This window comes from Saccopteryx bilineata, chromosome 12 (genome assembly GCF_036850765.1).
Source record: "Saccopteryx bilineata isolate mSacBil1 chromosome 12, mSacBil1_pri_phased_curated, whole genome shotgun sequence".
Taxonomy (NCBI): Eukaryota; Metazoa; Chordata; class Mammalia; order Chiroptera; family Emballonuridae; genus Saccopteryx; species Saccopteryx bilineata.
Window position 1 is genome coordinate 28460173 of NC_089501.1, and position 24633 is coordinate 28484805.

Here is a 24633-nt window from a genome sequence, read left to right on the forward strand (position 1 = left end):
CTAAGCATGTCCAGGAAACAGACTTAGAGTGGAAGAGTCAGAACGGAAGATCTTTCCGGTGGCAATCATCTTCAATGCCTTGCGAAACCAAGGATAAAACATGCCATATATAAGGGGATTGAAAGTGGAATTGAAATAACCCAGCCAGAGGAAGATATTATACAAATCTTCAGGAGTTGTAAAATTAATGAAAGGGTCGGTAATTGTCAAGAGAAAAAAGGGTAGCCAGCACAGCACAAACACTCCCATGACTGTGCTTAAAGTTTTAGTGGCCTTGCTTTCTCTTTTGGATGATACTTTCATTTTGCTTTCTAACCCAATCTGTTTCATAGTAGGACCTGTGCTAATCTGCTTAGTGTGCCTCCTGGCTACTGTGAAAATGTGAATGTAAATCCCCACCATTACTGTCCCAGGGAGAAAAAAGGCTATAAAGGAAGCCAGTACCCCCCACAACTTGTTAAATATCAACACACATAAACCTGTGCAGTCAATGGCTGCAACAAAATCTTCTGCACCAATTATGTTTAATTCTGAGAATACCAGGCCAAAGGCAAAAAAGATTGGAATAGACCAACTAATAAGCAGAAAGACCTCTATGACAGGAACGGTGATTTTGGTGACATAATGCAAAGGGTCACAAACAGCATAGTAGCGATCCACTGAGATGAAGCAGAGGTGGAAAATGGAGGTGGTACAGAGCATGATGTCACAGCAGCTGTGGACTTTGCAAAAGATCTCTCCAAAGTACCAGCAAGATTCGATGGACCGGATCATGCTGAAGGGCATGACCACACAGCTCAGCAGAAAGTCAGTGGTGGCCATGGAGAGGATCAAAAAGTTGGTTGGGGTGTGGAGTTGCTTGAAGTGGGTGATGGCAATGATCACAACCATGTTGCCCAGTATGGTCATCACTATAGCACCGATCATGACAGTGTACATGGCAGTGACACTCAGCACAGACCTCACATTTCTAGGGCATGAGTTGTTAACCATAGCAAAGCAAAATTGTGTTTCCGGGGGGTTCCAAAGATCAGGTGAATTCATTGTCTCAGTCCCTTGTGTTCTATGATTCTTTTGCAAAAATATTGTGTTCCTCTGCTTGCTGTGAAAGGAAGCAAAAAGAATTAGAATCATTGGCAACTTTTCAGGGAGGCCCAGCTAGCTGCATTTTCAATCCCAGGTTGGATTCTTTAATGATGAGGAACACTGCTTTGGATCCTGCTGATTAATGCACACAATATACTCAATTAAGGAGAGATTTTCTCTTCAGCATAAACAATACCGTTTTTTGAAGTTAGAGACTATATGGTACAGTAAACTAGAAATATGCTAATGCCTATAAGATTATATATAGATAATATCAAAATAAAAGGGGAAATATCTTGAAGGATAGATTCTGTAAAAACTAGAGGGTTATCCCTTTTTTATTTAGTAGCAATTTTATGATTAAAATTCAAGTTAAGGTAATCTTGTCCAGAGATTGCAAATCTCACATTGGGAACAAATTTGACAAATAGGCATGCTCACTGTTTAATCTGTCACTTTATATTGTATATTTAGGCTGTTGTCTTTAAAATGTGGAATTAATGGGAATGACTCACCCAGAGTATGACATGGGTTTGATAAATTTTCCAAGGGCCGGGACTGGCTGTGTAACTCTGATGACCAATGACAAGCATTAGTGAGATCTAAGGCCAGGTTGGAGAAGTGGACTTTGGCCTGAAAATAGATGAAAACTTCCTGGTCCATTGAGAAAACAAACCCACAAACACGTTCTGACATATTTACTTGGAAATGACATTAATAACAATATAAGTACCTTTAAAAATAATGTTTACAGTATTTGCTACTATGGCTTAGCAATTCTTTCCAATGTATTTTAGTTGAAATCTTAACAGTATAACATTTTTTTATTTGCTTGGGATATAGTAATTTAATTTCTCAGATTAGCATTTTTATTTAGATCTATTTTAATTGTGATAATCAAAATTATGTCACTGAGATGAGTTTGATAATCAAAACATAGAGAAGTAAAATATAAAGACAAATACACATTTAACTGTTTTATAAACTGTAGTCTATCAATTTTGGAACATAGCATAAATTGTTTTATTACATATCACTTTGGTTTCTAAGTTCTTAGATTCTGAATGTACTATAATCTTAAGCAACTAATTTCCTTCTTTAATAACTTTATTTTATTCTGTCTTTTATCATTGTTTTTATAAATTAAAATTTTATTTAATTATTTTTCATGTTTTTTAAAAATAATCTTTAAAGCTATGTAACAATTACTAAAGAATTACTTAAGTATTTATCACTGTATATACATAGACATAGCATTCCTCACATAAAATAGGGCAGTTTTTCATACTCCATGGTATAATTTCTGGAGTTTAAAGTTTCATTTTTGAAAACATAATCACTAAAAGGATTGATATTATTTGATTTCTTAGGTTTGTAAGTGGACTTTTACTTTTTTATTTTGTTTATATGAAAATATGACATAAAACAACTGCTAAATTAATATTATTATTTTTATATCTGATGTATGTTATCTATATTATGGAAATATTTAAATCTCTAAATATTAGATTAAGATGAAAAGAAAGAGTAAGACACACGTATTTATTTAAAAGTGATTACATGGATAAATTGTTCAGATGTCAAAGGTAATATTTTTAAGCCCTTATCTTATACTTCTGACCAAAAATTATAAAAAAAAAATAAGAAAATGCCAATATGACTGTTAGGCTACTGCTGTGTTATTAAAAGGGGTTGCCATGAAATTAAATGCAGTTGGGATGTTTTTCTTATGCTGTTGAAATTCTTACTAAGTTCATTGAGCATTCTCTTAATTAGTGGATTGCTTCTCTCCATTTTGTTTAGTTTCTTTCTTTCTTTCTTTTTTTTTTGAGTTTTGTTCTGTTCTTTCATTTGGGACATGTTTCTTTGTCTCCTCATTTTGGCAACCTCCTTATGTTTGTTCCTATGTATCAGGTAGAGCTGCTAAATCTCCTGGGCTTGGTACAGTGGCCTTGTGCAGTAGGTGTTCTATAGGTCCAGTGACATAGCTTCCCTACTCACCAGAGTTGGGTACTCCAGGTTCCTGCACCCCCTCCCCCATGTGGGCTGTGTACACCCTTTTGTTGTCATTAAAACTTGATAGTTGTCAACATGTCAACGATAGAGATTCATCCCCAGGTTGATTGGTTTCAAGGACCAGCTGTGACCACCCTGGAGGATTAGCTGTGCAGGCGTCCACCCACAGGACATGGAAACTATAAAAAACAAACAAACAAACAGAAATGCAGGTGACATTAACTGAAATGAAAAGTAATTTACAGGGAATCAACAGTAGAGTAGATGAAACCAAAAATCAAATCAATAATTTGGAATAGGAGGAAGTAAAAAACATCCTATCAAAACAGCAAAATTTTTTTTTTTATAAATTTTTATTAATGGTAATGGGATGACATTAATAAATCAGGGTACATATATTCAAAGAAAACATGTCTAGGTTATTTTGTCATCAAATTATGTTGCAAACCCCTCGCCCAAAGTCAGATTGTCCTCCGTCACCCTCTATCTAGTTCTCTGTGCCCCTCCCCCTCCCCCTAACTCTCTCCCTCCCTCCCTGCCATGTCCTCCCTCCCCCCCCACCCTTGGTAACCACCACACTCTTGTCCATGTCTCTTAGTCTCATTTTTATGTTCCACTAATGTATGGAATCATGTAGTTCTTGTTTTTTTCTGATTTACTTATTTCACTCCTTATAATGTTATCAAGATCCCACCATTTAAAACAGCAAAAATTAAAAAAAAAAAATTTTAAATGAGGATAGTGTAAGGAGCCTCTGAAACAACTTCAAGTTTACCAATATTTGCATCGTGGGGATGCCAGAAAGGAGAAGAGAGACAGCAAGAAAGAGAAAACTTATTTGAAAAAATAATGACACAAAACTTCCCTGGTGAAGAAAATAGACATACAAGTTCAAGAAGTGCAGAGTCCCAAACAAGATGAACCCAAAGAGACCCACACCAATGCCAAAGGTTAAAGACAGAGAATCTTAAAAGCAGCAAGAGAAAAGCAATTAGTTACCTACAAAGGAGCTCCAATGAGACTGTCAACTGATTTTTCACAGAAACTTTGCAGATGAGAAGGGAGTGGCAAGAAATATTTAAAGTGATGAAAAGAACCTACAACCAAGATTATGCCACCCAGAATAGCTATTATTTAGAATTGAAAAACATATAACAAGCTTCCCAGACAAGAAAAAAGCTAAAGGAGTTTATGACCACCAAACCAGTATTACATAAAATATTAAAGGGTCAACTTTTAGAAGAAAAAATATGAAAATAAAATGGCAATAAATACATATATATCAATAATTGAATCTAGGAAACAAAATAAATGAATAAGCAAAACAGAAACAGACTCATAGATACAGAGAACATTTTGGGGGTTGCCAGATGGGAAGGGGGAAGAGGGTGGGTGAAAAAGATGAAGTGATTAAGAAATACAAATTGGTTTTTACAGAATAGTCATGGGATATAAAGCACAGCATAGAGAATATAGTCAATATTCTGATAATTATGTATGGTGTTAGATGGGTACAAGTTTATCAGGATGATTACTTAGGATGTCTCATTACTGGGGTGTACACCTGAAACTAATATAATATAAGTCAACTATAATTGAAAAGCAAAATATAATTAAAAATGATAATAAATTCAGTTGGGGGTTTGTTTGTTATTTAAAAACTCCACTGAATAGAAACTCTTGCTGTTGTTGATGATTCACCTTCACACACACACACACAAAATAGTAATTTAATAAAACAAAATGACGTTAAACCCTGTTTCACATCTCACTTTTATCATGGGATATTGTTACACGTTTTTTCTTTTTACCAATAGCTTTATAACAAAGAACCTAATGAACAACAACATTGCAAACAATCGCCTAATGAAAGCATAGAAAAATATTAAATATTTTTGTCAGGAACTAAAAATGAACATTTGCTAACAATTCTGGAGAGGAGCAAAGATTGCATTGTTTTTTAGTTCCAATTTCGTTCTGTACGAAAGAAAGATTACATAATAAAAAATAAAGACAAGTATTCTGAAATAATAATTTTGAAAATCTAAAAGTTCCTTGGAATTTCAAGAAAAAATAATTACATAATAATTTTAATTTAAATACCTAAATTTTTATTAATGCATATATAGTTCCTTTAAATAAGAAGGAATACATTAAACAAGCTTAATAACATATTGTAAAAAATTGAAAAATTAAAAGAAGACACCATACATGTTTTTTCTAGAATGACTTTTCTTGTCTTACTGGCTACACAGCTCAAACATTCTACCTCTGAGACTGTTTCTCTGAAAATAATGTTTTTATCTTGTTTTACTATAGCTCAATTATACAGTAAGTTCTGAGGTAAAAGCGGCTACTAATGGATTAGATTTAAGAACCTCTGCTATAAGTCTTCCTCTCATTCCTCTATGGAATTTCAGTGATTTAAAAAAAAAAATCCATATTAGTTTTTATATATCAGTACTTTAAATGTGATTTCTTTCACCATGAAAAAATAAATAAATAGAAGATAAAGTTATTTGGTATTTTTTCTCTCTTACTAGAGTCTCTTTTGGTTTCCCAGAATTTGTTTGGCTAATTTTATATTTTAGAGTTAAAACCATTGAAAGGTTTTATCTGTTGTGCTCAAGTTTCTTACCATGCAAATGAGCATTATACTCCAGCGCGCTCTCCCCTGCTGACTTCCTCTCAGAAAATGTACTTAGGTCCAAACTCTCACAGGCAGGCTTCTGGCATCAGGATTTATACACAAAATATGCCTCCTGAGGCTGCATTACCTGTGTTCTGCTTTGGACAGGTATGTCCTTTAACAACCTTCAGTGTGCTGCCAGCAAAGAGATCACAGCAAATCATCAGAGAATTGGCTCTGGGGTGATGTATCTATCATGTGTTATCATCCTGTAATTTCTAAGGGATAACATGGACTAGACCCACCCAAGGCCAAAGAGGAGAAGAATGACAATAAGAAAGGGGGGGGGGGGAAGACGAGAGAAGAAAGAAGGAAGGAAAGGATTGTGGAAAGGAGATAGATAATTTAGTTCAAATTCAACAAATGCTCTCGACTTATTACCAAATCCTGAATGTTTTCAAACAGTGAGTTCAGAAGCTATTTATCTTTCTTTAAAAGTTTGTTTGTTTCAATTCATTTTAAAAGCTTATTTCACAAAGAGGCAACTTCAGATCCCTGGTAATGTTTGAAAGGCTTTAAAAAAAAGGTCGAAATAGATGTTCCATTCAGTTTTGCAAATGTTGGAGCTTTTATTGTTCAATTTGGTTTTAAGAAAAGCACTTCAAAGGTTCCCTACAATGGCCATTGTTGTTCTAAATTACTGTTGGATAGATTGGTCCACTTAGTTAAGAAAGCATATGAGGAGAGACTGTCATTATTTAAACATAAATTGGGGGGGGTTCCCCTATTTGTTTCTTGTGTGTAAATGCCCATTTGACCTTGATGGAGTTGGTAGAGTCTAATCTCTCTCTCTTACTACAAAAAACCCACAATAGACACCCCCTTTAATAAAGTCTGTTCTATCATCTTTAATATGTGTCATGAATAACTTTTTTTCTAACAGACGCCCCATGAAATTTTTAGAGTAAAAAAATCGTTCATAAGTAGAGAACCAAATGAGACTTTTCAAATGAGAGGAAGCCAAAAGTACTAGAAGGACCACTAGCCATGAAGTATCTGTCACTGCTGAAATGGGCACGCCATTGTTAATGTCCTCACTGTGAAGAAAGAGGGGGCACGCCATTGTTAATGTCCTCGCTGTGAAGAAAGAGGCCTGATGGGGGCCTGACCATGGTGTTCTAAGACTCTCGGGAAGGAAGAGCCTGCCAGTGACTCCCTCACCCTCATACCACTTCCTGACAGCCTAAAATGTTCCCCACAGGGCCAGCAGTTAAAATGAAATAGTAAATATCTTTTGGTAAACACGAAAATACCTAAATGGTGCATTTATTAGGTACATCTGCTTTTCTGCTAACAAGTACAGGGAATGAAACTATAATGGTGCTAAAGAGTGGGAGTCCTTACAGAATCATATTGTCCTTCCAGACCCCAGTTGAGCCTGGGTAGGTTTCCATAGCTGGACCTAGGACATGGGTGTCAGGGTATGTGGAGAAAAGGGCTTCGAAGAAAGACAGCAGGAAGAAGCAAAAAATTAAAACTTTCTATTCAAAGTTTGTCCTAAAGCAGAATTTTTTTTCTTTTTAATTGAATTTATTGGGGTGACATTGGTTAATAAAATTATATCGGTTTCAGGTGAAAAATTCTGTAATACATTATCTGCATATTCTATTATATGTTCCCCATCTCAACTTAAGGCTCCTTCTATCACCATTTTTTTTTCTCTACCTGGCTACTAAATGTGGAACCTCCTCAAAGCTAGTCATTCTTCTCCATTTCTTTTCTTTTATTCTCATTTAGAAATTAAATTTAATGGGGTGACATTGATCCATAAGAACACACAGGTTCAAGTAAACATTACTTTTGCAGTCATAGCCTAATTTTTTTTTTTTTTTTTTTTTTTTTTTTTTACAGAAAGGATAGAGAGAGAAATTGGGGAAAGGAGTGGGAGGCATCAACTCACAGTAGTTACTTCTCATATGTGCCTTGACCAAGACTGAGGTTTTGAACCAGTGACCACAGAATTCCAGGTCAACACTTTATCCACTGTGCCACCACAGGCCTGGCCTCAAGTAAACATCTCGAAAGCGTTTGAGCTGTTGATTGTGTTGTGTGCCTCACACCCAAAGTCAAATCATTTTTCATTGTTGTATATTTGCCCACCTTGATTTGACTCCCTCCCTCTGGAAACTAATTCACTTTTCTCTATGTCCATAAGTCTCAGTTTTATATCCCACCAATGTGTGAAATCATATAGTTCTTAGTTTTTTCTGATTTGTTTACTTCATTTAGCATAATATTCTCAGGGTCCATCCATTTGGTCGTAAATGGCACTATGTCATCATTTCTTATGGCTGAGTAATGTTCCATGCCCTCTCCTTCAAATGTTACCTATGGGCCAGTACCTGCAAATCCATTTCTACCATACGACTCTCTGAGCTCTGGCCATTAAATCCAATTATGTAGTTAATATTACTAAGAAGTCTCAAATACCCAGCATGCCCTAGAAAAAACTTATTTTTTCCTCAAGTTTCCTATGGACTACCCCTCCTATTGCACAAATCAGGAACATATAAATCACCCCTGGAAGTGCACTTTTACCACCCTCAGGAACCGATAAATTACCAAGCCAAGGCCTACTGGTTTTGCCTGTTGAGCATTTGGTGACTGACAGCTTCTCCCATTCCATCAGCATGTCCCCAGTCTAAGCTACCATCACCTTCCATCTGGACATATGATACTCAGCCTCCTACCCATGCTTCGCAAACCCATGCTTGTTCTCTTATTATTCATTTTTTACACCAAAAGCATTTCAAAGCACTCATCTTATTCCACTCTGCCTCACTGCACTGCCCCTCACTCTCCAAAAACCTAAGGCTGAACTTGGATTCAGGAGCAGTCTGCTCTCCTCCTCTTCCTTTTCTCCCTCCCACAACTCGATCCAGGCATAAATGGATGAGGTCATGATTGTTACATGCACTCCTGGGTGTCCCAATCTATCAAATTAAAAATAAACAAACAAAAAGAAGTTCTGTTTGTCTCTTAATGTCTCACAGAAAAATAACTGCAAGGACTTTAACCGAATGTCAATGATCTGACTTAAATCATAGGTATTGTGGTGTGGATAAAATTTATTTGGTGGGACCCCAGGCAAATTTCAGAGAAAGTGGCCAGTGGTGTAGACACACTATGCAGGTTAAGAAACTAGAGACAGGAAAAAACAAGAAGTCGTTTCAAATGTAGACCATGAAGTAAAAAATCATAAGGATAAAGGCTGAAATTTCATGTGATGATTTGTAATCAACTGCTTCTCCCATGAACAGCTCTTTCTAATAAGCTTTATGAAATAACTGAATAATGTATATAATGATGGTGAATAATACTCCCAAGCCAAAGGATAAGGCGACTGCTAGTCAATAGTGAAGAGCAGTCTACGTCACACTTCTATGAATTCACAGGTCACAATGATCTTTCCTTTGCTGAATTCTTAGAGGAGAATCAGAGAGAAACCAAACCAATTGAACCAATTAGCACTTTATTTTCTTTATTCTTATATTGATCTTTAATTGTTTCATGTGTATAAAATGAGACCAACCTATTCTGAACTACGTTTTATATTTCTTTTTGTACATTTTCTTTACCAGTCAGAGGTGACTGTTGACAATTAATAAATGATTGGCTGATTGGCTGACCAAAGATACTGCATGCAGGTTATAAGACACTTATCTAGATTACTGAAATTTAATAAAATAGTATTGGTCGTGATATGGGGCATGCAAGGTATGTGCTTCCAGTAAAAATAATAACAGTCTCATTTTCAATATTCTATTCACTTTTCTAATGGCTTTTTTATTAATGTGTTTCAAGAAACAGATTTGCAATTTCTGAATGGGAGCTAAATATTTTTCCTGACACCATGTACATGAGAGCTTTCTGAAACCATGGATAAAAGAAACCATGAATGAGGGGGTTGCAAGTGGAATTGAAATACCCAAGCCACACTAAAAGATCAAGTATCATTATGGGAGTGGAATAGCCTAAATATGGGTCCATCAAAAGAGCAAGAAAACAAGGCAGCCAGCAAGCTAGAAACACCCCCATTATTATAGCAAGGGTCTTAGTTGCTTTCTTTTCTTTTTTCTTAGAAAGGGTTTTTTTCATTTCCCCCTTTGTGTTTGCAGGCATGTTGCTGATAACTCGAGCCTGTCGTTTGGAAACAATAAAAATTTTGCCATAAATACCAACCATGATGGAGCCAGGAGTAAAGAAACACGTAGTAAACAATACTGTCCCCCAAAATTTGTTAAAAGTAAGTGCACAGAAATTGAAGCAAGCAACAAGAATCTCATAGCTCTGCATACCCGAAACATTGGCCTCTGATAAAACTAAACCGAAAGAAAAAATAGCTGGGGCCGACCAGCAAAATGCCAGCAGTTGTTTTATCATGGAGGTGGTCATTGTGGCTGTGTAGTGTAAAGGGTGACACACAGCATAAAATCGGTCAATGGCAATGGAACAGAGATGGAAAATGGAGGTCAGGCTTAGCATCATGTCAAAACTGGCATGAAATTTACAGAAGTCATCCCCAAAATACCAGCAGCTCTCTATGGATCGCACCATGCTGTATGGCATAATGACAAAACCCAGCAGAAAGTCCGTGGTTGCCATGGACAGGATCAGAAAATTTGTGGGAGAGTGAAGCTGTCTGAAATGTGATATGGAAATTATTATAACCAAGTTGCCGAAGACAGTGATAACCATGGCTCCACTCATAACCAAGTACATTATCATTCGGGCATGAAAAGGGCGGTTGGTGGGAGGACAGGATTTATTTCCATACTTTGGACAACTGGATAAGTCTTCAGGAATATAAAGGAGATCCATCGTGTTTTGTCTTTACAAACTCTTTTCTAGGAAAGTGAAGCAGTGTCTCTTCTCTTCTTAAAATAAATCCAGCAAATTTCAGCTCCTAATAGTACAAAAAAGTTCAAATTTACTTGTATGAATTCATTTCAACTATAATTTACTTAAATAGTTCAATCTATCAGCTGTGCTTACTTTCTGAGTTATTTGCTGCATTAGAAAATAAAAGATCTCAGCTCTGCTTATTTTTCCTGTTTTATTTTGTTTTATCTCTTTACGTCTTTACACACACACACACAACATGGGTTTATATATTGACTGTTCTACTCTTGGTAATGTACTGGCAGTTTTTCAAGAGTTTATTTCACTTATATGACATATCTAATATACTCAAACTCATAGAAACAGAGAATATAACAGTGGGTATCAGGAGCTGGGGGTGTGAGGGAAATAGGCAGTTTGTTCAATAGGCATAAAATCTCAGTTTTGTTAGATGAGTAAATTCAAGAGAGCTGCTGTGCAATGTCGTGCCTCCAGTTAATATGGTAGTGTGCACAACAAGTTTTGTTAACATGAGTTAAGTGTTCTGTCTACACACGTACAAAATGTAGGGGCACAAGAAAACTTTGGAGAGTATTGGGTGTGTCTATTAATTTAATTGTGATGATGTTATCACAGGTGTTTGAATAGGTACAATTGTGCAGTTCTTTGTTTATCAATGATACCTCAATAATGCTGTTTTGTTTTTCTAAAAATATTTTTCATCTACTTTCTCCTTGATCAACCGCTTTCCTAGAAATGTCTTTGAGGTAGAATAAGCTAGCATCTCTTTCACAATAAAAATACTTAATACATGAAAGCTAAGTGAAATAAGTGTGTTTTTCTTTATGGCTTCTTTTAATAATTTAAAATATTTATTTGTAAAAACCCTAAAGATATCTTTTTTTGTGATAGAGAAAGAGACAGAGACAGGGACAGATAAGGACAGACAGACAGAAAGGGAGAGAGATGAGAAGTATCAATTCTTTGTTGCCGCACCTTAGTTGTTCATTGATTGCTCTCGTATATGTGCCTTGACCGGGAGTGGGGGGCTACAGCAGAGCAAGTGACCCCTTACTCAAGCCAGCAAACTTGGGCTCAAGCCAGCAACCTTGGGCTTCAAGCCAGAAACCTTTGGGCTCAAACCAGCAACCATAGGGTTATTTCTACAATCCCATGCTCAATCTAGCAACCCCGCACTCAAGCCAGATAGGCCTGTGCTCAAGCTGGCGACCTAGGGGTTTCGAACCTGGGTCATCCGTGTCCCAGTTTAATGCTCTATCCACTGCGCCACCACCTGAGCAGGCCCTAAAAATGTCTTAAGAGTTATAAGTAGTACATGACTATTGAAATAAACAGAAAATCGTATACTTATGGTCCAAACCATGCACACAGGTCAATGCTTTATAGCTTCTCTACTCTCTACTCTTTCCTCTCCTCATCATTTCCATACCTATATTGCCTGAATCTTCTCATTTATCTTAGATTCTAACTAGTGGAGCCAAGTTACATACTCCATCCCTGAGTGACTCATAAGATCACAAATTTCATACTACAGACTGGGGCCAATCAGATCTCATGAGACTTTTGTTGGTCACAGAAATGTCTTTTTGATATACTAGCACAAGTCAAAGATCTTGTCTATCTTGTTCACCACTAGATTCTCAGTATCTTAGTTTGTACTTGTAGTAGACACTAGATACTTACTTTGAAGTAATACATATATAAACAAATGGCAAATTATGGCTACTTTTTAACTACCCGGTACTAACAATAACAATGATGATTGCCCCATCTCTCTTGCCACAGGTCAGAAGATAATGTCAATTTCTATATAATCTATTTAAAAATTGATCTTAAACTATAAGGTCTTAAATAAATATTCTGTTTTTAAAGCTCCAAAATGATTCTCAGCCTTTTAAAAGCAAATTCTATGCAAAGAGAAAATTTGAATTAATTTTTTTATTAAATTTGTTAAATAAAACAACAGCAGAGCGATGTAGAATTTCATGAGTAATTTCAAAATTTAGAGTAGTATCTTTGTACAAATTTGAAAATTGTGTACGTAGTATAATATAAAAGATAAGCTAAGGTGTGAAATCTGTGAAAATTCATTATGTTGTATCTTTTCTGGTTATTCCACAGTATCTAAAATAATGGTAATAAATATTTAAATACTACAATAACAAAGAGAACTTCAAAGCCATTTTACCTATGACGATCAGTTGAATGAATTCACATGTATTGCTGAAAACTGAGATAAACAGAAGACAATGATTTTTTTCTATAAATTTACTTTATCACTACCTAAACTAATTTACACACCATGACAGCAAAAAGTAAAAACAGTACCTGGCCTGTAAATAACATTTATTCCAAAGAGCTCACAGTTGATAAGTAGCCTTTTCAAAGCCACATGGCAGTGGGCAGAGATGACAACATGAAACCATTGTCTTCTTAAAAGCAGCTGGAAGAAAATGACAATAAATACACTCTGAGAACAGGCAGAGCAACTTCGTTTCAGAGAGCAGGGGCAGAAAAGAGAGTGAAAATGAAAACCGAAGCAAAACATCATTGTTGTGATTAGCTATAGACTATAGTATTATTTGAAAACTAGCAGAAGAATCTTTACTAAAATTAAGTATCAGAGAATGTGATAGAAGGAGGGGGCCAAAAAATACTGACTGAAAGAAATTTTTTATCAAGACTACACATACAGGGTGGGGCAAAAGTATGTTTATGGTTGCGAGTAAATGGAACAGTGTTTATTCTTGTATTATTAGTTATTTTATTTTCCATATGAACAACTGTAAACCCACTTTTGCTCCAGGCTGTAGTTTTGTGTTTCTTTTTTGGTAGATACAATGAAAAGAATCTGGGACAATACACCTTAGTTAGAACATCAGAGCTCCATCTTGCATATTATAAATGTATCTTTCAGCACCTGTTTGCATGGAAACCCTAGTTGTAGCCTTTCTTCCCTTCAGTCTACAATACTCCAGCCTCTACTGGCCACAGTGGTTTCTACATCGCCCTGCAAATGCCCGCTCTGTGATGTAGCCGCCTCCTTTCCTCCACTGATTGCCAGTCTCTTCATCTCTGGCCACTTCAAGGCTCAGCTCACATACCATTTCTTTTCTGAAACCTATTTTGACTCCCCCGGTTAGAGTTAATCTCATAATACTTGATAGCATTGGGGAGGCCAAAGACCTTAGAGCTAGGTGGTGCCATTTCCTCGTCTGCTGGCTGACTTTGATTTCAAACACCTTTGTTGCTTTCTTCTGGCACCACTCCTTTTAAACTGCCTTATCTTAATCGTAACCATAAATCTCTCAAGCAAGTTACAGTTACTGAGATAACATCCCGTTAACCATATAACCTTTGAAATATTTAACATAGAGCTGTACATGTGGTGGGAAATTAAATAAATTAAGTTGAATTAAATAGAAAGAAACTAATTTCAAAATACCACAAAACCAATTCACAGGTATCTAGTCTCATGGTATTAGAGACATCTGATTGGGAAAGATAAAAATATTTTTAAAAAAACAGTGAATGCTGCTTAGAAAGTAGCTAATAACACCCCTTTAAAACAGCATTTTAAATGACACCTAGGCAGCAATAAAAATTCTGGGTGTCTTAACATTGCTAAATAACTAGAAAGGTCTATTTCTACTGTATCCTCTCAGCTGTCCCGTGTATATGAAATAACTAAAGTCATGTGATAGCTATTGCTACTAAATGCTGAAACCAATATTATAATCCAGGTCTTTTGACTCCTGTTTCACTAAACCTCCCATCACCCCTTACCATCTCAACTACAGGACGAGTCATTTCTGATTGATTTGGACCACAAGAAAGTGTATGGCATCATCTGCTGATAGTTTCTCCCATCTAGTCCTTGTTAATAAGATATGGTCCTTAGAATAGCCACATCATCACCTTCTGGGAATGTTTTGGGAAATGTAAAATCTCAGATCCATCTCAAAATGTACTATTAGCAAGATGCCTACATTATATATATGCCCGTTGAATTCAAAAACAGCTCTTGACAATAGAGAAAGTTAATTTTTAGTTTGGGCACTTTTTGTGTCTAAAATGAGTGAATTACCTGAGGAGCAAAGAGAAACAGAATATCTAAAGTAAATGTTGCTTGCGAGAGAAAAAAAATACCAAAAATAAAATGTGTAGTATCTGACAGTAAAGTAGTATGTAACAAGGATCAGCAAGGGAAGATATAAACAAATAGTGTATCAAATTAAATGTAATAAGGATATTTTAAAGTTTTTCTATTTGAACATAAATGTGGATAATAGAAAATAACTATATTTTCTATTGCATCCTATTTGTAACAATTTTTAAAAAAATCTAATCCTCACTGTTCAATTATTTTGAAAAAAAGAATAAATTAAATTAAAAAAATAGTATATTTCCAGTTCTTTTTATTGACCCCAATACCTTCCCTCTCCTGACAAGTCAGTTGTGAATCACTGCATCTCTTCTGGTGGCCTGTAAGCATGAGGTCAGGAACCTCTAAGAAGCATAGTGTTGAAGACTAAGATGTTTGATTCATATAAGTTTGTCTCTGCTCTCAGGGGAGCTGGAGAGAACTCAGATCCAGAGCTCCAAGAGAGGACCTCGCTGCAGAGCCTCAGCTGAATTGCTCTTTTAACTCTCTTTCCTGGGGGACATTGAAATATTCTTTGTATTTCTAATGTCCCAAGTAGTTTTCAGTTTCTTTTTCCCAGATGAAGAGCAGCGATTGATAGTGATTTCATAGTCACTTGGGTTTCACTCTAGGTAGATGAGGTACTAAAATACTAAAACTTCTATATATATATAGTATTAAAAATACATAGACATATGTAGGCTGAATAAATTAAATGTGGTTGATATCCAAAGGAAGAACAATTATCTGAATCATAAAAAAATTTTTGTTCACAGTTTGATTCCAGAATGTAATGAGAACATTTTGTGGTGGAAGAGAAGTGTTCATTTTTGCTTCAGTGATGGGTACCAGTTGGATGAAAACTTTTTAGTTAAAAAAAAAAAAGAAAGAAAGCCTGATCAGGCAGTGACACAGTGGATAGAGCATTGGACTGGGACGCAGAGGACCCAGGTTCAAAACCCTGAGGTCTCCAGCTTGAATGTGGGCTTATCTGGTTTGAGCAAGGCTCACCAGCTTGACCCCAAGGTCACTGGCTTGAGCAAAGAGTCACTCAGTCTGCTGTAGCCCCCCAGTCAAGGTACATATGAGAAAGCAATCAATAAGAAACTAAATTGCCGCAATAAAGAATTGATGCTTCTCATCTCTCTCCCTCCCTATCTGTCTGGCCCTATCTACCCCTTTTCTTTCTGTTTCTCTCTCTCTCTCTCTCTCTCTCTCTCTCTCTCTCTCACACACACACACACACACACACAGCAGAAAAAAAGCCCAAGTGATAAAACTAGTTCAGAAAATAACACTGCATGAGAAGTCAGTGTTGCTTCTCTAACTGGTTGTATAACCTAGGTCACATTTTTGTTATCTCTAACTTCCTATAAAATTCGGTAGGTGGAGTGGAGACATGACTACCTCTGGGAAGTGAGAAGAGGGTGAACGAGGGAAGGCAGAAAGTTCCTAGGAGGCTGGATCATTCACTCACTAGCTAATAAGGCAGGATGACTACAGTATGAAACTAAAGAAAAATACCATCAAACCATACAAAGAAAATGAGTAGTACTTTACAGAGAATTTATGTGAACGATGTGGTAAAAGTACAAATAGGATTCTAATACAAAGAGAGAAATATCATAAGAAACTCATACATTTTTATTTCATCTGTAAGCACCAGCATAAATAATAACCACCATCACAAACATCGTCATTCTGTAGAAAGAACAGTCGTAAATTTCTTCCCAATAAATGTCAACAGACAACCATACACCAAGCTAGTAAGTTTTATTTTCTAAAGTCATGTATTAGTGAATTGAGAGGTAAATTTAGTAAACATTAATTAAAAATTATTCGACTTTACAGTAAGGCTTAAACCCACTTGACTCATTTTTTAGCTATTTGTCTTTTAAAAGGAAAATAGAAAGTCTTTATGTGTATATGCGTGTTTAAATACTAAAACAAAGCCATTTCATTTAGAAGAATTACAAAAAAAATACTCAACAGTATCCAACATACCACACTAGATTTCATAAAAGCACCTGGCTTTAATTTCTCTGTTCTTGAAAAAATCTTTTTTCAGTTAATTTTGTACTGTAGTCTTTTTCACCATTTCAAAGAAGCGCCACTATTGCACCTGTGTCCTATAGGCTGCAGGGAGGGACAAGACATCAGCGCCCCGCGTGGATGGGAGGACAGTGGACCATCCAGTCAACACGTGCAGGCCCATCTTTGGGCAGCTGGGTGAGACTCGCACTTAAGCTGACAGCTGAATGGGCACTGATTAATTCTGATCTGTGCAATGAACTAGGTCAAAGCAAGTTTGTGGGCAATTACATCAACTTTTTCACAAAGAATAAAAACTGTTAATTTGTTCGTTGAAATATTGTATATGAAGAAATTAAATATTTCAGTGAAACAGTTCACTTACATAGACAAAAACACATATAAAAAACATATACATATATATAAGTAAAATAAAAAATTTATAAAGCAATATTTACCCTCGATGCAAGAGATATATTTTAGATGATCTGTTTTCATCTGGTCTAGTTTGCTTTTCATTGGCAGTCGTAACATGTGGGACTACTCATGCTCATTTGCAAGCATAAGTTAACATCTCAAAAATTTTGAGAGGCAGCTGACATTACATTTATAGTTTGATATTAGCTAAAAGAAAATTATTTTTAATATATACCAAGAAAATCACCAAATTCTATAATTCAGGACTTTTTTTTTTTTTTTCCAGAGCCAGGTGTTAAACTTTTACCAGCACACCACTGGTTGTTCGACCACTAAGTCAGTTTTACAAGTTATCAATGGATCTCAACTTATAGTTAAAAAGGCACTGAATGACAAGTATAATGTAAAGTTACCCAGAAGCCTCCCCACTCTATAAATATGAGTTTTCTTTTTTGTTTTCTTTTCTCACTATTCTATTATTCAAACATATATGTACAAATATTAAGAAAAAAGGAATGGTGGGTTTAGAACACAACTCTTTTAGGGTATATAATTTTAATTTATTAAAAATTGGGATAACAATTAGCAATACAAAATGTGTATGAGCTTTAGGAAGAAAAGAAGGCACTGAATAGAATTCTCCTGCCAATAAAAGAGAAATTGCTGAAATCCAGATGATACATGAATGAAAAGATTGGTTAAATCTGTAGCCTCAGTTACACAGTCTCCATTTCCTCTTTTATTTAAAAAACATTTAACTTCGCAGCAGTAAAATCTAGTCAAAGCATAACTATCAGCTAACCAATGCTTACTCCGGACAGAATATGCCTTTTTGAAATTGTTAATTCCATGTTTACATACCTTTCATTTTTAGTGATTGTTGTGTCAAAATACATCTGGTCAGACCCTGAAGAAGGTAAAGTAAATGGACCCATCACACAAAGTGTGTGTTGTGGTGAAAGGGGGTAGCGATCCTCATACCAAGTGTGTGTTTGGATTCGTTCTGAATAGTGTAAAAGATTTTGCATGTCCTCTTTATTTCATTCCTAGCTTTTTTCTCATCTTCTTTTCACCTTCCTACCATTCTTTTTTCCTCCATCTGGAAGTAGTGGGCATATAACATACTCTGAAAAGAAGGGGTTGTTAGCTCAAAAAGAAGATTCATCTCCCCCCCCCCCTCACGTCTTAGTAACTAAGAGCTTTCCGTAATAGCTAAAATCACCCCCCTACACACACACACACACACACACACACACACACACACACACACGCTTTAAGCGATTTCATTCTTCTTAATTTCATTCTTTTTTCTTTTTTTTCTAATTCACTCATACAGAATAAATCTATTCAGCTTCCTTCTGAGTAAATAAATTAGTGTTATGGAAATGTGAACTGAAAACTTTACCTAGCAAAATGTACTTAAGTGCTCTGCGAAACCAGGGATAGAAGAAACCATATATTAAGGGATTACATGTTGAATTAAAATAGCCAAACCATGTCAGAGCATCAAACAAAACTACAGGAGTAGAGAAGTTCATAAAGGGATCCAATAAAATGGTGAGGAAACAGGGAAACCAACATAGTAAGAAAACACCCATAACAATTCCTAAAGTTTTGGCTGCCTTTTTGTCTTTCCTCATTTGATTATTTTGATTTTCTGTTAAGTTATTGATTGCATGAGCATGTTTTCTGGATACTGCAAAAATTTTGCCATAAATCCCCACCATCACAGACCCAGGAGTGAAGAAACCGGCCACAAACATGGTGGTCCCCCATAACTTGTTGAACATCACTGGGCAGGAACTGGAACAAGCGACCAAGATATTATAACCCTCTATTCCATCAGCATAGGCCTCTGAGAAGACCACCCCAAATGCAAATGCTCCAGGGACCGACCAGCAGAGAAGTAGCAACCGTTTAATGACTGGGATCGTCATCTTGGTGGAATACCGTAAAGGGTAACAGATAGCATAAAATCTGTCAATGGCCACTGAGCAAAGATGGAAGATGGACGTTATGCTAAGCATCAGGTCAAAACTATAATGAATTTTGCAAAAGGTAAGCCCGAAATACCAGCAGTTCTCCACCGATCGGATCATACTGTACGGCATGATCGTGAACCCCAGGAGGAAATCAGTGACTGCCATGGAAAGGATGAGGAAGTTAGTTGGTGTGTGAAGCTGTTTGAAATAGGAAACGGAAATTATCATGGTAAGATTGCCAAACACGGTGATGAATATGGCTCCCGCCATAAACAAATACATGGCGGCACGGACACCCAGCGGTCGTTCATTCTCTGGGCAAAATCCACTCCCATGTCCAGAGCAATTGAATGTTTCCTTAAGAAAAAGCAAAACACATGGAATTTTGTCAAATAATAAATAAAATATTCTACGTTTTATATAGTTTTTGTAGAAAAACTCAGGAAAGACATAAAAGACTCAAAGAAGATAATTTATGCTGAAATATAACTTATGTTCTTTCTCACTTATTTATCTTAATCTTTATTTGCAACTTCACTGAATTATGATGAGTTTAAAAGATTATTGTTTATACTTTCCTTGATTCAAATTATACTACCAACATTCTGCAAGCTCTTACTTTATGCCAGGGCCTGAAATTACAAAGAAAGATGAGGAGAAGGAGGTGGAAGAAGAGGAAGAACAAGCTTATAATTGAACATACTATAATTGATCCTCTTTGTACACAAAGAAAGAATAGCTATCTACTAGACAATATATCCACAACTTCAAATGAGTCAAGAACACATAACCAGATTTTATTTGATTGGGGTCTATTGTTTGTGGGTCTAGGAGGTTATTATTTATTTATTTTAACTGTTTTTAAATTGATTTTAGAGAGAGAAGAAGGGAGAGAGAGAGAAAAAAACATCAATTTGTTGTTCCATCTGTTCATGCATTCATAGTTTGGAGCTTGATTCTCTTCTTTTTTAGCATTCAGGAACTTTAATCAACCATTCCACTGTAAAAAATTATATATAATAAAGTTCTTTGAAACACATAATATGACAAATACATTAATAGTTGTATTCTTCATACACTCTCTGTACAGCAGGGAGGAACACATTAGATGAGTATTTGGTGAGCTCATCAAACAGTGCTTTTAAGTCAATTTCATTCCTTGTTCTCCATGGTATATTTGGCATATTTTTTGCTTGTGACATCTATCATCAGTTTAAACCTTTCAATGGCCATATCTTTCATACTCTCTTCAAATTGATTGTCAGTGAAAGCTAAATGCATAAAACAATATTTTGAAGTGTTTTTTTTCTTTTTAAAACCTATTAATATAAAAACATAGGTGCATGGATACATGTTATTTAACAAAATTAAATGAAAAATCTGGTCTTTCCTCCATTACTGTTATGTTTCTACAAAAAGCACAAAAATTAAAGATTTAAGACATATTAAATTGCTTGTTTCTTCAGTTTATGAATAAATACCATATCTAAACTTCATTCTAATAAATTATTAAAATAAATGCCACTTCTGCATTCCTCAAGGAAAGAATTAATTTGCAGGACCATAACCATGATGAAAAAGAATATTCTGATTTTTCTAATGTGATCTCATTTCTTCTTACCTTACCATTAAATTTGGTAAGTGTTTTCACATGAAATTATTTCTCTGCTTAAACAACCACTTGTTAAGCTTTAAGGGACTTTACAAAGTTTGTCTCCTTGTTAATCATTCTTTCTTTTCTCCTTGAATTCTTTTTTTTCTTACCCAAGCTATTGATTTCTTTCCATTGTTCAATTTCTATTAAATATTTATTGCTGATGAATCTTAACATATTAAGTAATACGTATGAACAGGCTTAGGACAATGCCTGAGGCATAAAGAGCTCCATCAAAGGTGACTTTTCTCTCATCCTTTTTCCTTCTTTCTTGGTTAGTATGAACACCACATTCAATAGTACATTTGACCAGAAAAAGATTTCTCTTAAGACAGTAAAGACAGGGGATTGTATGTCACAAGCCCAGGTAACTGCCTTACCTTCTGCTTCGCTTAGGTAAACACTAGTGATAAATACTTTACTCATTGACTTAGGAAGAGGTCACCCTTTCCAGGACTCTGAATCTTCTTCCTGGGAAGTGTGGTGCATGGCCCACAGGCAGTCCATTATCCTGTTCACATATTTAAAAGGCTCTGCCTTTTATTACAGATTCATATTAAATCTTACTCTTATAAGCATCCACATCCCTACACCATTCTCTTTGCACATGACCCAAATGGAAAAAAAAAAAAAAAGAATCAATGTACCAGCAAGGGAACTGCACTATCATTGTGACAATTTCCTTCTTAAGAAAACCTCAAAGAAGAAGAAACACAAATCTGTCCTTGTGAATCCCTTCTCCACATACCTGTTGCCCTGTAGAAGATGCCATTGTTAATTAAACTCCTTACCGATGAAACATTACTTCTTTATTTCTTTCAACTACTGTGATGGCTTATATGGAACTAGAAATCCGGAACTATGTAAATTGTACCGTTCAATAAGTTTACAATTAGTCTCAAGGGAATTGGGTCTGAAAAGTTGATTTTTTTTTTAAAGCTGAAATCAACCCTGCTTTTCTGAAGTTTAAAAGCTTAATGAGGCTAAACCACTCCATCCTCTCAGGAGTCTCAGCTTACCTAAGTTTTCATCACCTGCAGCCTTGAAGGCCCTAAGTCTGCCATTATACACTGACTGTAAAGCAAGTGTGATTGAGTTCCAGGTGGCCCCAAAGAACATAATCCCAACCACACTGGATGGGATCAGAGGTTCAGGTAAAAAAAAAGTGGAAATGTGCCTTCTACCACTGTAGGAAAATCTGAGACTGTCACAGTTCAGATTTTGTTTCATATTCTAGTCACCAAGAAGAGGCCTTACAAAACATTGGCTCTCTCTCTCTCTCTCTCTCTATCTTTCTCTTTTGTATAAATCTGAGTAAAAGAATAAATCTAATCAATCCTCTTGGACCTGGAAGGATGGGGTTAATTATTACCGCTTTACAGAACTTACATCATAATACCAAAATCTTCTCAGATGCTACTGGTCTGAATCTACTCATGTGTTAAGGGCTGTGCGTTTTTTGTTTGTGTTCTTTTAAAACATAAAAGGGTTTTCTACACCAGTGGGACAGCCCTGGGAGGCAGCATACTCCTGATATAGATAAAAAACAATATTGATCACTCGAAGACATCAGGGTCTTGCTCGAATTGTCATTATTCCTACCCTACGTGATTTCAGTCAGCTGGCGCACGGTGCTGCTTGGGCATGCGAATTTTGCAGTCACTTGGGCAGCTGAGCTCCGAAGGGCCCACACTTGGTTTAGCGCTTTGCAATCACCCTCTTGAAAGTCTTAATAATTTTTTAACAACATACTATGCACTTTCATTTTACAACAGATCTCATAAATTATGTAACTAGTCCTGGCTCAGGCTTTCTCTGGAGCTCTTCTTGAAGTTATGGCAAAGAGAAGCTAAAAAGAAGTTCTTCCACTTTGGAACAAATTTATATTTATATTATGTGTTGAGAAAAAAATGTATGTGAAAGTTAAAATACTTGTAAAATACTTGTAAAATCAAGAAGGCTTTACAAATATTAGTGCATTTGTTTGCCAAGAGTTAAAACTTAATCTTTTTAATAACAGAAGATGTTACTATGACCCAAAAGTTGCCAATAACTTCCAAATCTGCTGGGGGGGGGGGGCAGCACAGTAAGTCATGTTGGATAACGTTTTTGGCTCTTAAAGAATTAACTAAGCCTTCTTTTTTTAGTTATGTAGCTGACAGACAAGTAGCAGGGCAGGTTAGAACTTAAATTGTCACTTTTAAAGAGCTAAGGAGCCAGCATGGCACAGAAGCAATGAGCCTTGTCTTCTTCCCTTTTCACATTCACTGCTCTCCGAGTACATCTAGTAAACTAAAGTTCGCCTTTTAGGCCAGCGGGCAAAGGAGAGCATGAGAGCTTTCCTGGCTGGGACAGATCATGAGGGAGCAAGAAGGACTGATGGTGCAGTCAAAGCCAAAATCTAGAAACAATATAGGGCTGAGCCTTCCGAACTGGCTGAGTTGGTTCTTCTGAAGAACCTGAGGACAAGATTTGAAAGTAAGAGCTCTTTACGTGTAATGTACGCGTAATGAGCTCTAGCTCACTCTTCTTTCTAAGCCAGTGGTTCTCAACGTGTGTGCCAGGGTGCACTGGGGCGCCCTAGAAGATTTTTAGGTGCGCCTATGGTATTCCAGAGAAATATGTGCCTGTTAGGGACCAAAAAACCAACAGGGTTTTTGGAGTTTAGATTTTGGAGGGACAGAGGTGTGGGGAATTGGCTGTAAACTGACAGTCTGCCAAACTGTGGTGGTGGATTATTTATACTACCCACCATGTTCCCCGGAAAAACTGGAGGCAAGTTTCTTCTATCCTTTGTTTGGTGTCAAGTTAAGATGATATGTATGGTGGGGGTTTTCTGCACCTGGTAAAATTTTTGGGTTGCCTTGGAAACATGATCAAAGATCTCATTGATTTGCTAATGGCCCACTCTGCCCTATAAATAAAGCAAGACTCAGTTTTTGGGTGTACTTTTTTCTTGCCAGCAGCAATTACAGGGCCCTCCCGACCCCATATATTTTTTAATTCCGCACCATTCCCACTCAGGACCTGGAATTACTAGCTGCGCTGGTTTGCAGCATGTGCCCAAATATAAAAATAAATATAGTTACTCTATTATACCATTTCATTATAAAAATACCGCTCTTTTTGTTAACACATCATTATTATATTTATTATTAACACATCATTATATTATTTTTAGATAAATACACCCAAATAAAATGGATAGATTTCTCCAAAAGAAGCATGATATTGAAGAATCCAATTCTGGAAGTGAGCAAAAGTTAAGTGTAAATAAAATAGGACTTGAAGGCTGATGGGCAAAATTTAATTTATAGCATTTTTTATCACTTAACACTGAACAATACATTTAGACTAGAAACCCATTCATGGAAGCTTTAAGTGATTTTGGTTAAACATTAACAGAAGAAGAATTGGCAGCTATATCCACTGATAGTGGATTGATGATTAAACATAAGGAATAGTCTCTTGAAGCCTTTTGGATTTCTATAAAAGAAGAATATGTGACAATATCTAAAAAGCTTTGAACATTTTACTACAATTTTTATTATTGTATTTATGTGAATTAGGATTTTCTACCCTTAACACAATTAAGAGTAAAAAGAGAGGAATTCTTCAATGTATTGACGAGTAAATGAGAGTTTGCCTTTCAAGTATATGCCCAAACATTGAAGAAATCACTGGGACACATCAGGATTATGTTTCTCATAAACACAAGAATGAAAAAACTTAACACATTCACGCCGGGACC

The 24633-nt window shown here is 36.0% G+C and overlaps 3 protein-coding genes across 3 annotated transcripts; all 3 read right to left on the bottom strand.

Moving 5' to 3' along the window:
- Nucleotides 1-1044, bottom strand: LOC136316346 (trace amine-associated receptor 4). Its single transcript, XM_066248369.1, has one exon. The coding sequence runs from the start codon at nucleotides 1042-1044 to the stop codon at nucleotides 1-3; it is 1044 nt and encodes a 347-aa protein (XP_066104466.1).
- Nucleotides 1045-9395: 8351 nt separating this feature from the next.
- Nucleotides 9396-15134, bottom strand: LOC136316224 (trace amine-associated receptor 3). Its single transcript, XM_066248128.1, has 2 exons — nucleotides 15089-15134; nucleotides 9396-10697 (listed from the first exon to the last, which is right to left on the bottom strand). Exon 2 carries the CDS (start codon nucleotides 10610-10612, stop codon nucleotides 9581-9583), a length of 1032 nt encoding a protein of 343 aa, XP_066104225.1. The 5' UTR covers nucleotides 10613-10697; nucleotides 15089-15134; the 3' UTR covers nucleotides 9396-9580.
- Nucleotides 15135-17524: 2390 nt separating this feature from the next.
- On the bottom strand, nucleotides 17525-19530 carry LOC136316209 (trace amine-associated receptor 2). Its single transcript, XM_066248093.1, has one exon. The coding sequence runs from the start codon at nucleotides 19508-19510 to the stop codon at nucleotides 18590-18592; it is 921 nt and encodes a 306-aa protein (XP_066104190.1). The 5' UTR covers nucleotides 19511-19530; the 3' UTR covers nucleotides 17525-18589.
- Nucleotides 19531-24633: the final 5103 nt, after the last annotated feature.

Coding starts and splice junctions, on each gene's coding strand:
- LOC136316346 (XM_066248369.1), bottom strand. CDS start 1,044: ATGAATTCACCTGATCTTTGGAACCCCCCGGAAACACAATTTTGCTTT.
- LOC136316224 (XM_066248128.1), bottom strand. CDS start 10,612: ATGGATCTCCTTTATATTCCTGAAGACTTATCCAGTTGTCCAAAGTAT.
- LOC136316209 (XM_066248093.1), bottom strand. CDS start 19,510: ATGTATTTGTTTATGGCGGGAGCCATATTCATCACCGTGTTTGGCAAT.